The sequence below is a fragment of the Eulemur rufifrons genome, chromosome 14 (assembly GCF_041146395.1).
Source record: "Eulemur rufifrons isolate Redbay chromosome 14, OSU_ERuf_1, whole genome shotgun sequence".
Classification (NCBI taxonomy): domain Eukaryota; kingdom Metazoa; phylum Chordata; class Mammalia; order Primates; family Lemuridae; genus Eulemur; species Eulemur rufifrons.
The window spans coordinates 18,215,461-18,229,967 of record NC_090996.1 but is presented as its reverse complement, the minus strand read 5'-3'; the positions used below and the strand labels follow the sequence as shown (position 1 = coordinate 18,229,967).

Below are 14,507 nucleotides of genomic sequence, written 5' to 3'. Positions count from 1 at the left end.
TTCAGGGAAGAGGAAAGACTGGTACCCGACAGTCTTAAAGGCTGTGAAGATGCTAAAACAGGATGCTGGGGCTGTGGGGCGGGGGGAACACTTTATCTAGAGTGGTCAGGGAAGCCTTCTCAGGGGAGGAGGTGTTGAAGCTGGGACAGGAATGACAGCAGGACCCAGCCGTGGGCACAGCCTTCCAGGTGCAGGGAGCCATAAGCTCAAAGGGCTGCAGTGAGTCCTTCTGGTGGTGCTCGGGGACCTCTGCTGGCTCCAAGCCCTGGAGCCACTGTCCCCAAGCTTGACCCATTTGTAAACCTTCTTCACAGTTTTTTGCCATAATCACAAACCCTCCGTACTATTTTTCAACTTAAGTAAACCAGTCACTTACCTTCCTAACTTACTTCCTTCCTTCCCTCCCTCCCTCCCTCCCTCCTTTTCTCCCTTTTTCTTTCTTTCATAACTGTAGGTTTGTTCTAAGCAATAATATTTTTGAAACCAAGGGTTTGACATGCCGGCTACATATTTTTTCCTTACACATTAAGATATATAACTGCTTAAAAAACATTTACCCACCTAGCATCTAGAATCACAGCTTGGCTGGGAGCATCTTGAGGGCAGTGAATGTGTTTTACTGCACTCGCTAGACTCCAGGGTGGCCTTGGTTGCACCGCTACCTGATGTGGCCTGCCACCAGTTAACCCCAACACCCCATTGATTGTGACACTTGGTGCCATTCAGAAATGTTAAAACTTGAAAACCTGTGGGTGTCCCGGAATATTTCATTTATTTACCAAAATGTGGCGCTGGGCACACAGTGTCTCAGCAAACTTGTTTTGCTGTCGGCATCGTTGACATCTCTAATCCCAAACTAGCAGGGACGTAGAGTAGTTGCATAAATATTTCTTGAATGAATAAGTGAAGGGATAATAAACAAATGCCTGAACAGAATGCCCAACGCTGCTTGCGCTCGGTGTCCGACAGATAAACAATTGATTTCCTACAGGTAATAAAAGAGAAAGGAATTTGTCGGCAAAGCGGAAGGACAACGCTGAGGTCTTCATTCCCAGCAAACCCGAGACCAACCTGAATCCCCAGCCCCCGGCTGTGTTTCCAGACCAGAAGAGGACCTGCTCCAGTAAGAATTCGGGGGGCCCTTGAGCAGCAAGGGAACAGGGCTGGGCCATTCTCAGGGGGTGCTGTGATGGGAGGCTTTGCTCCATTACCCTTCCCCGCTAAGGGCTGAGCTGACCTTTAGCAAATGTATTAGGGTTCTCCAGAGAAACAGAACCAAGAGGAAATGTATACATAAAGAGAAAGAGATTATTGGAAGGAATTGGCTCGTGCAATTACGGAGGCTGGCAGGTCTGATCTCCAGGGTGTGTCAGCAGCTGGAGACCCAGGCGGAGCTGATATTCCAGTGCAAAGGCTGTCAGGCAGGAAGAGCCCATGTGCAGATGAAGTTCAAAGGCAGTCTGCTGGAGAAGTCTCTCTTACTTGGGGGACAGTCTGTCTGGTTTTTGTTTCGTTCTTCCTTTTTTTTTTTTTTTTGAGATAGAGTCTTGCTTTATTGCCCAGGCTAGAGTGTAGTGACGTCATCGTGGTTCACTGCAACCTCACACTCCTGGGCTCAAGCGATCCTCCTGCCTCAGCCTCCCAAGTAGCTGGGACTACAGGTGCACACCACTGTGCCTGGCTAATTTTTCTATTTTTAGTAGAGACGGGGTCTTGCTGTTGCTCAGGCTGGTCTCGAACTCCTGAGCTCAAGCGATCTTCCTGCCTCCACCTCCCAGGGTGCTAGGATTGCAGGTGTGAGCTACCATGCCCAGCCCCTAGAGAGCTGGTCTTCGACTGATTGGGTGAGGCCCACTCACATTGTAGAGGGCAATCTGCTGTACTCAACTGATTAATATGTTAATCTCATCCAGAAATGCCCTTTTAGAAACACTCGGAATGATGCTTGACCAAATATCTGGGCTCCCTGTGGCCCAGTCAAGTGGATACATAAAATTAACCATCACAGCTGCTTTCTGATTCTACAACCAAGGCAATGCTTATACTTGAAAATTTCTTTTGTTTTATTTTTAAATTAATTTTAGTACTTTATATGGATAATAATACATGCAAATAGGATAAGATTCTGAAGGTGCAAAAGAGTTTATGGTGAAAGACTCTCTCTTTTAATGAGAGATTATATTTATTGAGCACTTACTATGAGCCAGCCACCATTATAAGCGTTTACTTCTATCTTCTCACATAATCCTCATAACCTTGGAGATAGGTTCTCTGAGGCTTAGAGCAGGCGATTCACACAGCTGGAATGTGGCAGCTGAGGGTTTGTAGCAGGGGCTGCCATGACTTGGTTGACATTTCAAAAAGATCCGTCTGGCTGCCGCATGGAGCCGGGGGCGGGGGGCGGGGAATGCGAGGTGACCAGGGAAGAGGCCAGGTCATTCAGGGTGGAGAGGATGGTGGCTCAATCTCTGAGTGTTACCAGTGGTTGGATTTGGACAGTAGTTGGGCTTGTTGAGGAGTCAGTTATAGGTAAAAGACTCATTGTGACTTTTTATCCTAAACAACCGAGGGTGAGAACCTGGGTACTGGGGAGCCTGCAGTGATCGAGGACCCTGGCTTGTCATGTGGCTAGGTGCTATCATTTAAATATTTGTCCCCTCCAAAACTCATGTTGAAATTTAATCCCTACTGTGGCAGGATTGAGAGGTGGGACCTTTAAGAGGTGATTGGGTCATGCAGGCTCTGCCCTTGTGCATGGGTTAATTCATTCGTGGATTAATGGGTTATCATAGGAGTGGGACCAGTGACTTTGTAACAAGAGGAAGAGACACCTGAGCTAGCACAGCCCCCTTGCCATGTGATGCCCAGCACCCCCTCGGGACACAATTTAACCCAGAACACATACCTTCATGGACAGTATTTTGAGAAATAGGGCTTAATAAATTAATCTATAATCTGCCTTTCTCCAAAGAGTTCTGATGTGGTCTAACAAATGACATATAGTGTATAGTGCAAGACTGTAAAAAAATGTGAGGAAATGAGGGGTGAAGAGAAAACAAGTGTAGGAGGAGAAGATGAAACCAGGAGGTGAACAAATGAATGCCTAATGTAGTCACAGTTGTGATTGTGAGGTTCCTGGCCACCAAGGCAAAGAAGCATGCGTTCATATACAGATAGGCGTCACTGGGTCCATCTGATAAAGTCAGATAACCAGCTGTTCTGGTATTTGGTTCTTAGAGCAATTTGTCCCATCGGTACTCTATCCTTTTTTTTTTTTTTTTTTGAGCCGAGGCTCACTCTGTCACCCAGGCTAGAGTGCCGTGGCATCCGCTCAGTTCACAGCAACCTCAAACTCCTGAGCTCAGGCAATCCTCCTGCCTCAGCCTCCCGAGTAGCTGGGAATACAAGTGCACACCACCCCACCTGGCTGATTTTTTTCTATTTTTGGTAGAGATAGGGTCTTGCTCTTGCTCAGGTTGGTCTTGAACCCCTGAGCTCAAGCGATCCTCCCACCTCGGCCTCCCGGAGAGCTAGGATCACAGGCGTGAGCCACCACCCCCAGCCCCATTCTTTAAGAGGAAACTATTTGAGGTAGTAGAATCCTTATTTTAAACAGGTTTGGAGCTCAGCCTTTATCTAGTAAATACACTTGGTTCCTACCTAAGTCAGATTTGAAGACAGAGTTCTGTGGCTAATAGGAAAGTTGGAAACCCCAGCAGTGCCGCTACCCTCACACTGAAATGGGATTACAGAAGAGCCACGTCTCACCCAGTATTGGGCTCTAAAGGCAGCAGAAAGTGCAGGAGGCCAAGGCTACCATTAGAAATCCCTCTTATTGGTGATTAAGTGCAGCATATATGGCTTAATATAGATGAATATATAATATACATCTCATCTCTCAGCAAGCCCGAGAGACTCAGCTGTGGGAAAAATCACAGCTTCTTGGCTGAGCCCCAAATGAAGCAGTTGGCCTTGTGTAGGGCCAGGGTTTGGGGGAAAATGTGTGTTTTTAAACACTGGCGTCATGCTGAGGGCACTGGAATGTTCATACCACCAGAGGCACATGGAACCCGAGACTTCCTGCGTGGACAGTGGAATCACAAACCAGCTCACCCTCCTCCAGGCAAAATCTGGAGGGTGGGCTGCTCACATGCTTTACTTTGTATTGGGAGGGCTATCTTTTTTGATACACAAAAAATTAGACTTTTTATATCTTCTTGGTGAATTGAACCTTTTATCATTATGTATTATCTCTGTTTTGCTCTAGTAATGCTTTTTGCCTTAAAGTCTACTTTGATACAGAGATACTTCAGCTTTCTTTTGGTTAGCATTTATATGGTGTATCTTTTTTCATCCTTTTACTCTCAAACTTTCTGTATCTTTAAATTAAGGTTTGTTTCTAGTACACAGCATGTAATTGGTTTTTATTTTTATCCTCTAACAATCTGTGTGTTTTAATGGGAACATTTAGTCCATTTACGTTTAATGTAATGGCTGATATATTTGAGTTTAAATCCGCTATCTTATTGTTTGCTTTTTATTTGTTCAGCTTGTTTTATGTTCCTCTTTCTCTCCTTTCTTGCCTTCTTTTGAACTGATTGCTCTGTATTATTCCTCTTTTTTTCCTCTCCATTAGCTTGTTAGTTATACATCCTTTTATTATTTTTCTAGTCATTACGAGAGATTACAACATGCATTCTTGACTTATTAGAGTTGAAATTAGCAAGTTTACCACTTGAAATTAGCAAGTTTACCACTTCTCATTCAGTGGAAGTACCTTACAACTCTGTAATTCCTTCCATTTACTCCCCTCCCAACTTAAACAGTGGGGCCATGCATTTTTAATTCTCTCTAGGTTCTAAGGCCCACTAGACATGGTTATTATTAATTATTATTAGTTTATACAGTCAGTAGTAATTTGGATTTACCCATATTGTTAACCTTTCTGTGCCATTTGCTCCTGGCTACTTCCAGGTCACCCCCACTCTCAGACTGTACCCCTCTGAGTCTGTCACAGCTCTGCTCAGCTTCCCAGCCTGTGGCAGCCTCTTCAGAATCAGCAGCATGTTGAGAGGAAAGGCCTCCAGATGTTGGCTTCACCTCTCTGGGTTTCTTCCTTCTGTCTGCTATTGGTCCTGTAATTCTTCATAGACCTCTTTACCCTGTGCCTTCAAACAGATTTCTTTTTTCCAAGCAGATTTTATAATATTTGGCCCAGCTTTTCTAGTTGTGTTCCAGGGAAGAGTTGGTCCAAATGAGCTAGTCTGCCATTCCAGATGTGTAACCGATTGCCTGCACTCTTTAAAGAGGTATTTCTCCCCTTGCCCCCTTCTCTTGGGCTAAACCCATAAAATTGAATTTGTGTCAATTAAATGTGCATATGATGCAACTCCATGGTAGCTTCATTCCTCTCTATCACTGTAATTGTCCCTAATTCTAATGAAAGGGCCTCATGTCCTGTGTTACCCCAGCCTCTGTCCATAATCTTTCCAAAAAACTAATGTGGCCTCCTTTCAGAGACTATAGACTCGTTCAAGAGACTGTTGTCTTCTTGAGGGTGAAAGAACATTAGTCTTTAATGCAGAAAGTTTACGTCCAAGTTGTCAGAGTGCTCTAGGGAAGTGATATATCTGAACCACTTTCCCCAGACAAGCTGCCAGCCATGGAAATAAAGTAACACTCCTCAACATGAGTGAATTAGAGAACCCTGACAGCCCTGTAGTTAGCGTTCCTGCCAGGAAAACCTGCAACAGAAAGGCCATTCTGCTGAAATGCAGAGCCTCACATTAGTCAGTGTTCATCAACAGCAAGTGACAGAAATCCAAACCAGCTTAAACAACAAAGGAAAACGTGTTGCTCACAGACCTGAAAATTCCAGGATTGTAGATTTGGTCTCAGGCATGGTAGAATCCTGGTGCTCAGATGCTATCACGGGAAGCTCTTTCAATACTTAGCTCTGCTTTCCTCTAGTCCAAGTTCTCAAACTGGGACATGCCTCAGAATTACTTGCAAAGCCAAGTAAAACACAGATTGTTGGAACCCAGCTCCAGGGGTTTGGATTCACTGGGTCTGGGCTGGAACATAAGTATTTTAATTCCTAGCAAGTTCCCAGGTGATGTTACTGGTCTAGAGACCACACTTTGAGAATCACATCTCTAGTCACTGTCAGGCAGGCATTGCCTTTGTGGCCCAGAGATGGCCCCCAGTGGCTCCAGGCCCCCTTCTATCTGCTTTGGAACCCCAGGCAAAAGAGAGCATTCCTTTTCTAGTTCCCGTGTGAGTCCAAGAACCAGCTGTTTCCTGAGCCAGTCAGTCTCCATTCTCCAAGGTCAGGGAGAGGTAGTTCCCTCATGGGCCAGGCTGGGTCAGGGGTGGGGTTATATCCACCCAACAGACTAAGCAGAGTGAGGCACGGTGGTTCCCCAAAGGAAACCATGGGTGCTGTGAAGATCATGGTTCCAGAACGACCAAAAGCTGCTGTTCATTTCCTATAAAAATCAAACACACAGAACATTTTGCTACAGATTCTTCAGAAGCAGGGTGTGGAGTGACAGACTGTAACATCTGAGAGGAAAGAGTAGAAGTCATTTAGTCTGGGGCCCTTGATGGCCTTCCTTGGAAATCACATGCATTCCTGGGCTCGAGGAGAGACGGCCACAGAAGCATGAGTGTTAGGGTCACAGACAGCTCCTGCCACGGAGAGGCCCCAAAATAAGCTTTAGAGGTGAGAAGAACACAGGCGTTGACAAGCCAGGGATGTCAGCTGGTGATTAGCGCCTAACAATCCACCCTAAAATGTGGCTTAAAACAGCAACCCTCTTATTATCGAGTCCGTAGGTGGACTGGGCAGTCCTGTAGTGAGCTAGCAGGTGGCGGGGCCAGATGGTCTAGGACTCTAGGACAGCCTCACTCGCATGTCTGGCAGGTTAATTTGTCCTGAGGACCTTGACTGGGACAGCTCATCCTGGCTGTGCATGGTCTTATTATCCAGCACTGGTGGTCTCGGGGCAGCAAGAGAGAACAAGCCCCGGCGTGTGCGTGCTTTTTTAAGACTGCTTGTTCATGATCGCTAACCTCCTGTTAGCCAAGAGCCTCACCAGGCCAAGCCCCACTAGAGAAATAGACTTCACCTCCTGATGGGAAATGCTGCAAAAATCACATTGCAAAGTGGTCCCCATACAGGGGTGGGAGGGATTGTGGCCATTTGTTGCAATCTCCTGTGCCATGGGAAGCAGGTGGCCTCATGGTGCTGAGGCAACTTGAAATGCATGGAGGCTTCGGAGTGCTCGGGTGTAGATCGTTGTTCCAGGGTGCACCCCCCCTGCCCTCCCACTTCTCCACCTCCCCCTTGGATTTTTGAGATGAGGGTGGACCTCTCAAGAGAAAACAGGGCTAAATCTTCCCTGGACCTTTTGCCATACAACATGGCGTACAGTTTCCAGGCCTACCGGGCATAGGACAGCAGGGAATGGGGTGCACTGGGAACACTGGAGCACTTCTGCCCCCATCTGAAGGGGGTGCCACCACCCAGCTCCAGCCAATGGTTACTACGAATGCTGGTCCAGGGTTGCCAGATGGTGTACTTTTCAAAAGATGCCAGGAATCCCAATTTTCAGGTGGATTTCCTCTTTTTTGTAAAGCTTGGCATCCCTTTCCAATTTTTCTAAAAAAGTGAAAGTTACACAACACATATCTGTGGGCAGGTTATGTCTGTGGGCTGCTGGTTTCTGATTGCTGTAATAGACCCTTGTTGTTCTCAGATTTAATATTTGCCACTTCAGTGGATTCCCAGGTGACCTCCAAGGCCCCTTGCATGTAGTAAGGGGTAATTTTGCAGAGACTCCGAATTTGAGCTTTTCGAGTCACAGCTGGTGGGTGGGAGCAAGTCAGCGGCTGGTGAGCCAACCAGCAGCCTCATGGCCTCACATCTTCTTTGTGACATGTGTTGCAGTCGTGGTAAATCTCCCGAATTGATACGCTTTTTGTTTCTCTGTACCAGAAGAGAAAGCCAAGCTCTGGTGAAACAAAAAGAAAGTGAAGTTCTCAGAAGAGGGATGGTTCTCAACCAGAAAAGAGCAGTTTGGGATAAATTAAAATGTGCAATTTGGCTTTTGCTGGTGGCACAGATTTACTGTGTGAATAAATCCACCGTTCTCTAGGTCTGTGATGAGAATAAATCCACCTCCTGCTGGTTCAGGCCAGCATTCGCCCAAGTGAGCAATGGGAGCATCAAAAAGAGTTAAAAGGTGGTCACCTCACCCGGCGTGAGGGAATGCGCCGCAGGGATGTGATCTGGAAGGACTTGGGCACCGTGTGCGGACGGTGCTGGGAAGCCACGGCGGGGAAAGCTCTGGTAGTGGAGCTGCAGAGCTGACCTTCACTTGGAGAAAGGGTGATTGAATTTTTAAAAGCATCTTCTTAGCATAATATGACTCAAAGCGCCCGGTGATCACATTGCTAGAAGAGCATTCCCTCACTAATGAAAGACGCTCAGGGCAAAAGGGTTTGTGCAGATAAAGCTGGTCCCTCCTGGAAGAAAATGCCTTCATGAATATACTTTTCCAAGAAGCAGCAGCGAGCACAGGGCTGCAGCGGCCGAGGACAGAGCGCCTCACTGCTCCCAGGCCATGGATAACAGGCTTCCTAGTATATTGGGGGGTGCACTGTTGTACCCCAGCCTCAGACCAGTGAGGCCCAGGAGGAAGAGCCTCTTGCCCATGTGTTGGCAGTAAAAAAATAAGGGTCAACACACGGCTCTTTTCAGACAGATTTTGTAAGTGCTTTGTGCGGGAAATGGAAAGGAGCTCGTGAATTTCAGGTTCTGCTTGTCCTGGTGCTGCCCGAGCCCTCCACCAACACTGGCATTTGCAACCCAAATGTCGGGGTGCTTGCGTGTTTGTCCTTTATTTATAGAATTGTCTATAGGGTCTGAAGGGGGTTTGAGTTTTTCAGCTGTGATTTAGTGCAGATGATGGAGAAAACCATATGCTTTCATGAGAGTCACAAATACTGAGATTTACAAGGTTTGGGATTGAAGTCATTTTTCCTCCATTCATTTGACAAAAGTTATAATGCCAGGTGCCAGGGATATGATGGTAAATAAGACGGGTGTGACCTCATGAAGTAGCTGAGGCCCGTAGGGCTTCGTGGCCTCAACCCCACGAGAACAGAGCTCCCAACCTCTCCCCCCGCCTTGCCATTCTTCGGCGTGCCGAGCTCTGCCCACTTCGGGGCCTTGGCACCTGCTATTCCCTTAGCCTGGGACAGCCGCCACATATGGGTATTCATAGGGCTCACTGCCTTTGGGCCTCCGCTCAGAGGTCCTCTTCCTTGACTGTGCCTTTCCAGTGACAGCGGCATCCCCTCCCGTCATGTTTCTACCCTGTGCACATGCCTGTCTTTGTCTGGCTGTGCTGTGCGACTGTGAGGTCTGTGAGGGCAGGGTTGTGCCTGTTCCATCCACCTCTGCACCCAGAGCAGCAGCTCGCCCAGTGCTGTGCAGGTCACAGGACTACGTAAGGCAGTGCCTTTGGCCTTGCCCAGAATGCATTTCTGCATCGGGGGCCAGGATGTGTCTGTGCTTTAGGGAGTTTCGACTCCAGCTCCAGGATGTAGCTCAAGACCACATCCTTTAGCTTCCGGCACTTCTTCTCCTGTCCTCGCAGCTACTTCAGGAACCTGATCCTTTTTGCCAGGAGTGAGGAAGATCCCTATGGTCCTCCCCACCCTTTTACCCACCCACGTTTCCATCACAATGAGAATCCCACCACAGCTTGCTGGGCAGAACTCCTTCTAAGCCTCATATTCTCTGCCCGTGTTTGTTTGACCTTCTCATCCCTCCACTTGCAGAGCAGGCCAAGGAACTGACGAGAAAGGCAAATGAGGAAAGGCACAGCAGCCTCGAGGGGGTGAGCAGAATCCTGGGGCCACATTTCCAGCAGCTCCTTACTTTTCTGTCCCCTGGAGCAGCACTGGGGATGATGACAAGGGACAGTACATCAAAGTCAGGAAGTGACCCACTTGATGTTTATCGCCCAAGGCCAGCCATGCATAGGTACCACGAAGGTTCCTTTGGGTGCCCTTGACCTTCTGGGGGAGCAGCTTGGCCACGGCGTGGCCTGTATTAGAGCAGCCCCAAGGTTCTGTTGGCCCTCACAGCAGTTCTTAAAAACTGGAATAAGTCATGAACAAATAAAATTAACGGAATTTCACACAAATTTCAGATTCTAGCTTTCCTTGGGGAAAAAAAAAAAAAAGAAAAGCATTTGGCAACACTAGGAACACGGTCCTGTATAGTAAGAATTGGCTAGAGCTGGGAGGTGTCTCCTTATTCAGTGCCACTTGGCCCCTGGCATTCAGTGTCACTCAGGGTGCCTGCTCTGGTCCCTGGGCTATTTGCATTCTCAGCCCTTTTCCTGGGTGCCTGGCATTTTAGCTTAGCGTTCCCATAAAAACCCACCGTCCAGCAGCCCCGTGCCTGGCTATCCTGGAAGCCAGCCCAGTAGAGCTTCTGTGTGTCCCCTGCCCTCTCCTGCCAATGCCATTCTTGATGTCGCTATTTGAACATTCAGATGCAACATTCTAGTAGGAGCAGAGCAGGAAAGTCAAGTGCCCCGCAGGGATCTTTAATAATCAACAGCTAAGGTCATGGGGATGGAAGGATGCTGTTTTTCAGCAGGCCTTGCACAAGGTCACATGTATATATAGAACCCTCCAGAGGTCATACCTGCAAAGTCCCAGTTAGTTTGTTAGAGGCCAACACGAACACCACTCTTTGATATTACTGTTAAATGACCCAGTCCAGTCGCCTATGTGAAATTCACATCATCTCCAGCCCAGGCTGCCCACTCAAACTCCACACTCTTGCATGCACAGGCCAACTCAAGAGCTCAGCTCTGATGCCAAACTCACATGTGAACCCGACTTGCCCCACACTGAGACCCTGCTCCTCCCTTCCAAGCTCCCTCCTCCCACACCCTTCCCCAGCTCAGTTGAAAGCAACTCCATCTCCCACTTCCTCGGACCAAACCCTTGGAGCCGTCCTTAATTCCTCTCTGCCTCTCCCACCCACACTGGACTGTCAGGAAATCCTGCTGGCTCTGTCGTCGTGGTTATCCAGAGTCTGACCACACTCTGCATCCCCTCCTCCGCTGCCGCCTTCTGTCACCTGGACAGCTGCGGCAGCCCCTCGCTGGGCTCAGTGCTCTCACCCTCACCTCCCTTGAGCCTCCTCCGCTCAGCACTAAGTCAGACCCAGTCCTCCCCTGCTCTCAATCCTTCAGTGGCTCCCCGTTTCACTCAGAGTAAGGGCCTCATGGTGACCTGCCCACCCTACCCCTCTCAGGCCTCCTCTCAACCTACACCCCCAGAATGTTCCGCTCCTGCCCCACGGGCACCTGGCTCTTCCAGAACACACCACACACCTCCCACCTTAGCTCTGGTGCCTGGAGTGCACTTCCTTGATCCCCGCGGGTCCCACCCTGCTGCCCTGCACTCATCTGCTTTTCATGGTTTTCCATGTTGTTTTCCACCATCTAACACTCTTTTTTTAATTTTATATTTTCTCTACTTACTGTCTCTCACCATGAGGGCAGTGGGCTTGGTCTTTCTGGTCACTGCTGTGTCCCCAGTGCCAAGAACAGGGCCTCGGACAGATAAATATTTGCCCAAGAGATGAGATTTAGTAGGTCAAGCCTCTTTAAGCATCCCAACAGAAATATTTTGAACAGTCTATATTTTAATGGAACTTTTCTTAACATGGGAAAAATCCAAACATAATAATTGAGATGTGACAATGACCCCATGTGTCCCATTACCTAGCCCTGGCAATAATCAATGTGTGACGAATTTCATTTTGTCTGTATCCCTACACATTCCTCAGATTGTTATAAAGTAGATCCAAGTCTTCATATAATTTTATCTGTAGTTCTTTTAGTATTCTTTTCTTTTTACAGCTACATGCCACTCTATTGAGTGGGAGCACCATACTTTATTTTATTTAACCAGTCTTGGTCCTTTTTGCATAGCACTTTATATTTTATAAAACCAATTTTCCATTCATGGGAACCTTCAGAATCAACTGCAATTTTGTGATCCTTTTTCTCTTAAATTGGACTGTAATTACTTGGCAATACTTGTTACCCATGCAAAAACAAAACAGAACGAAGCACAAAATATTGTGAAATACCCATCTCTCTCCATAACCTTGTTATTATTATTCGTTACAGATATTTCCAATATTCCTTACAGATATTTTGTTAGAGGGTTAATTTTTTTGTAACTTTGTATTTTGATACAATTTTAAACTTTAAGAAAAGTTGCCAGGATAGTACCAATGTCAGTTCTGCCCTTCACCCGGATGCTCAGATTCACCAGTTGTTAACATTTTGCCCCAATTGCTTTTTGCTTTATATTTTCTCCCTTTCCACTATATATATGTATAGTTAGATACAAATTATATATTTATATATAAAGAAATTATATTTATGTACATACATGTGTATGCCCTCTATAAACTACATAAATAGTATAGATAGATAGAGGGCATTTATGTGTCTGTGTGCATATATAAAAATATTTTTTTAACTATTTGAGATTAAGTTGCAGACATCATTCCTTTGTACCTCTGAACACTGCAGTATGTAGCTCCTAAAAACAAGGGCATTCATTTTACATTACCATGCTACACTTAAGAAATTCAGAATATTTAGCATTAATACTGTTCTCTAAGCCACAGACTATATTTAAATTTCCCCACGTGCCACAATAATCTTTATAGCAGTTTTCCCCCACTCAGGACCCAGTCCCAGGGCCACCACTGCATCCGGTTGCCATGCCTGCCTAGTCGCTTTTAATCAGTTCTCCAGGCCTTTTTTTGCCTTTCACGACCTTGACATTTTTGGAGAGTACAGGCCAGTTTTTTAATAGAATGTTCCTCAGTTTGCTCTAATAGATTTTGAGCTGCACTCTGAGCACGTAATCTAAAGGAGCATCTCCCTGATTTCTGCCCCCAGGACCTGCAAGCCGGCGAGAGAGACCCCTGTCTGCAACCCGCAAAACCGTTCATGAGGCTGAGGACCGAAAGGAAGACGCCTCTGCCGTGCTCCGAGCCATTCAGGTGGAGAACGCAGCCCTGCAGAGGGCGATCCTGAGCAGGAAGGCCGAGCTGCAGGTGCGTCTGGGCAAGGGGACAAGGAGAAGGAAGCCAGGAGGGCGCTGGGCTGCTCAGGGCCCAGGCAGTGTCTGAGCAGCAGCTGAAAAGAACGCGTGGGAAGAATAAAGAGGGGCAGTGGGCATTGCTGACCTGACGCATCTGTGTTTCCACTGTCCACAGTCGGTCACTGACCTGCCAGTGTTCCCATTTATTCCACCTTCTTTCAGCTTTTTGTTTATTTCAAAAAGCCTCAGGTGGGTGCTAATCTGCCTCCAGTCTTTGCTGATTTCCCTGCAAACCCTGGAGACCTTAGACCAGGGTTGCAAACTGGTGGGTCAGTGAGGGAATGGAGTAAACAACAAGCTTGGCCTCCCTGGAGAGCATGAGCCCTTCAGCTCCCACAGTCCTCGCTGCTCTCTGTTGTCTACCCCTGGCCTGTTTCACTTGTTCCTGAAACTTCCCTGGGCATACAGGTGTTTGAGCTTGTGCCTGCTGCCTTTGGCTTTGACAACCACCGGGAGGAGAAACGGTGAGGCGGGGCAGGGTCCTTCAGGGACCTGGAGGCCATGGACACATGCCAACGTGCACCTGCTTTCTCAGAAGCGTGGTGTCTGACTCCCCTGTTGAAATCCTTTTACTTAGCTTGTCCCCCGCGATGCTCACAGTAACCCTGAAATGGGCAGGGCTGGATTTATTGCTTTGCTTTGTAGATGTGGCACCCAAAGAAGCAAGGTGGCTTGCTTGAGTCACGTCCTTGGAAGTGGCCAAGGTCTACCTGCCTGCGAGCCCGGGGTCTCATCCGCAGTGCCACCTGTTCGCCAGGCTTCATCTCAGGGCTGCTCTTTTGGACATTCATCGAACAGCACCTATTGTCTGTTTTCCTGGAGCTCTGTCCTTGCCCCTAAAGTTTATATCTATGAGATCTTGAGACTGTCCCTGCCCCCTCTATGCCCTCATCTGTCCGTGAGAAGTACACAGTGGATGGCTTTGTTCTGACCTCACATCACATGATTATGTCTTTCCAGGATGCAGAGGGACTACCAGTAAAACCGTGGACCAGACTGCTGAAGGAGAAGGAAGAGACCCTTGAGGTCGGTGCATGGCTGAAACAGATGTCAAAGCCCCACACATGCACTCAGCCCCTGATGGCCTTCCAGCAGGTCCTCACTGTGGGCCCTGACCACCAGCGTCATTGTCCTTCTGCCCATTTCACAGATGGGGACATTAGGGCTGGGGTGGCCTGCCCTAGCTCATGAGTTGAAGCCAGAACTCACCCAGGCCTGCTGACTCAAATTCCTTGTTATGTTTCTATTTCCTGACAAGACAAGGCAAAAACAGATCTTAGTACCTTGAA

The 14,507-nt window shown here is 47.6% G+C and overlaps 1 protein-coding gene across 1 annotated transcript in view; it reads left to right on the top strand.

Moving 5' to 3' along the window:
* KATNIP (katanin interacting protein) overlaps window positions 1–14,507 on the top strand; it is a 169,054-nt gene that overhangs the window by 92,741 nt on the left and 61,806 nt on the right. Inside the window, exons 9-11 of the mRNA XM_069486777.1 lie at window positions 992–1,123; window positions 13,014–13,171; window positions 14,179–14,244. Coding sequence (XP_069342878.1) covers window positions 992–1,123; window positions 13,014–13,171; window positions 14,179–14,244 — 356 coding nt within the window. The remainder of the gene's footprint in view (window positions 1–991; window positions 1,124–13,013; window positions 13,172–14,178; window positions 14,245–14,507) is intronic.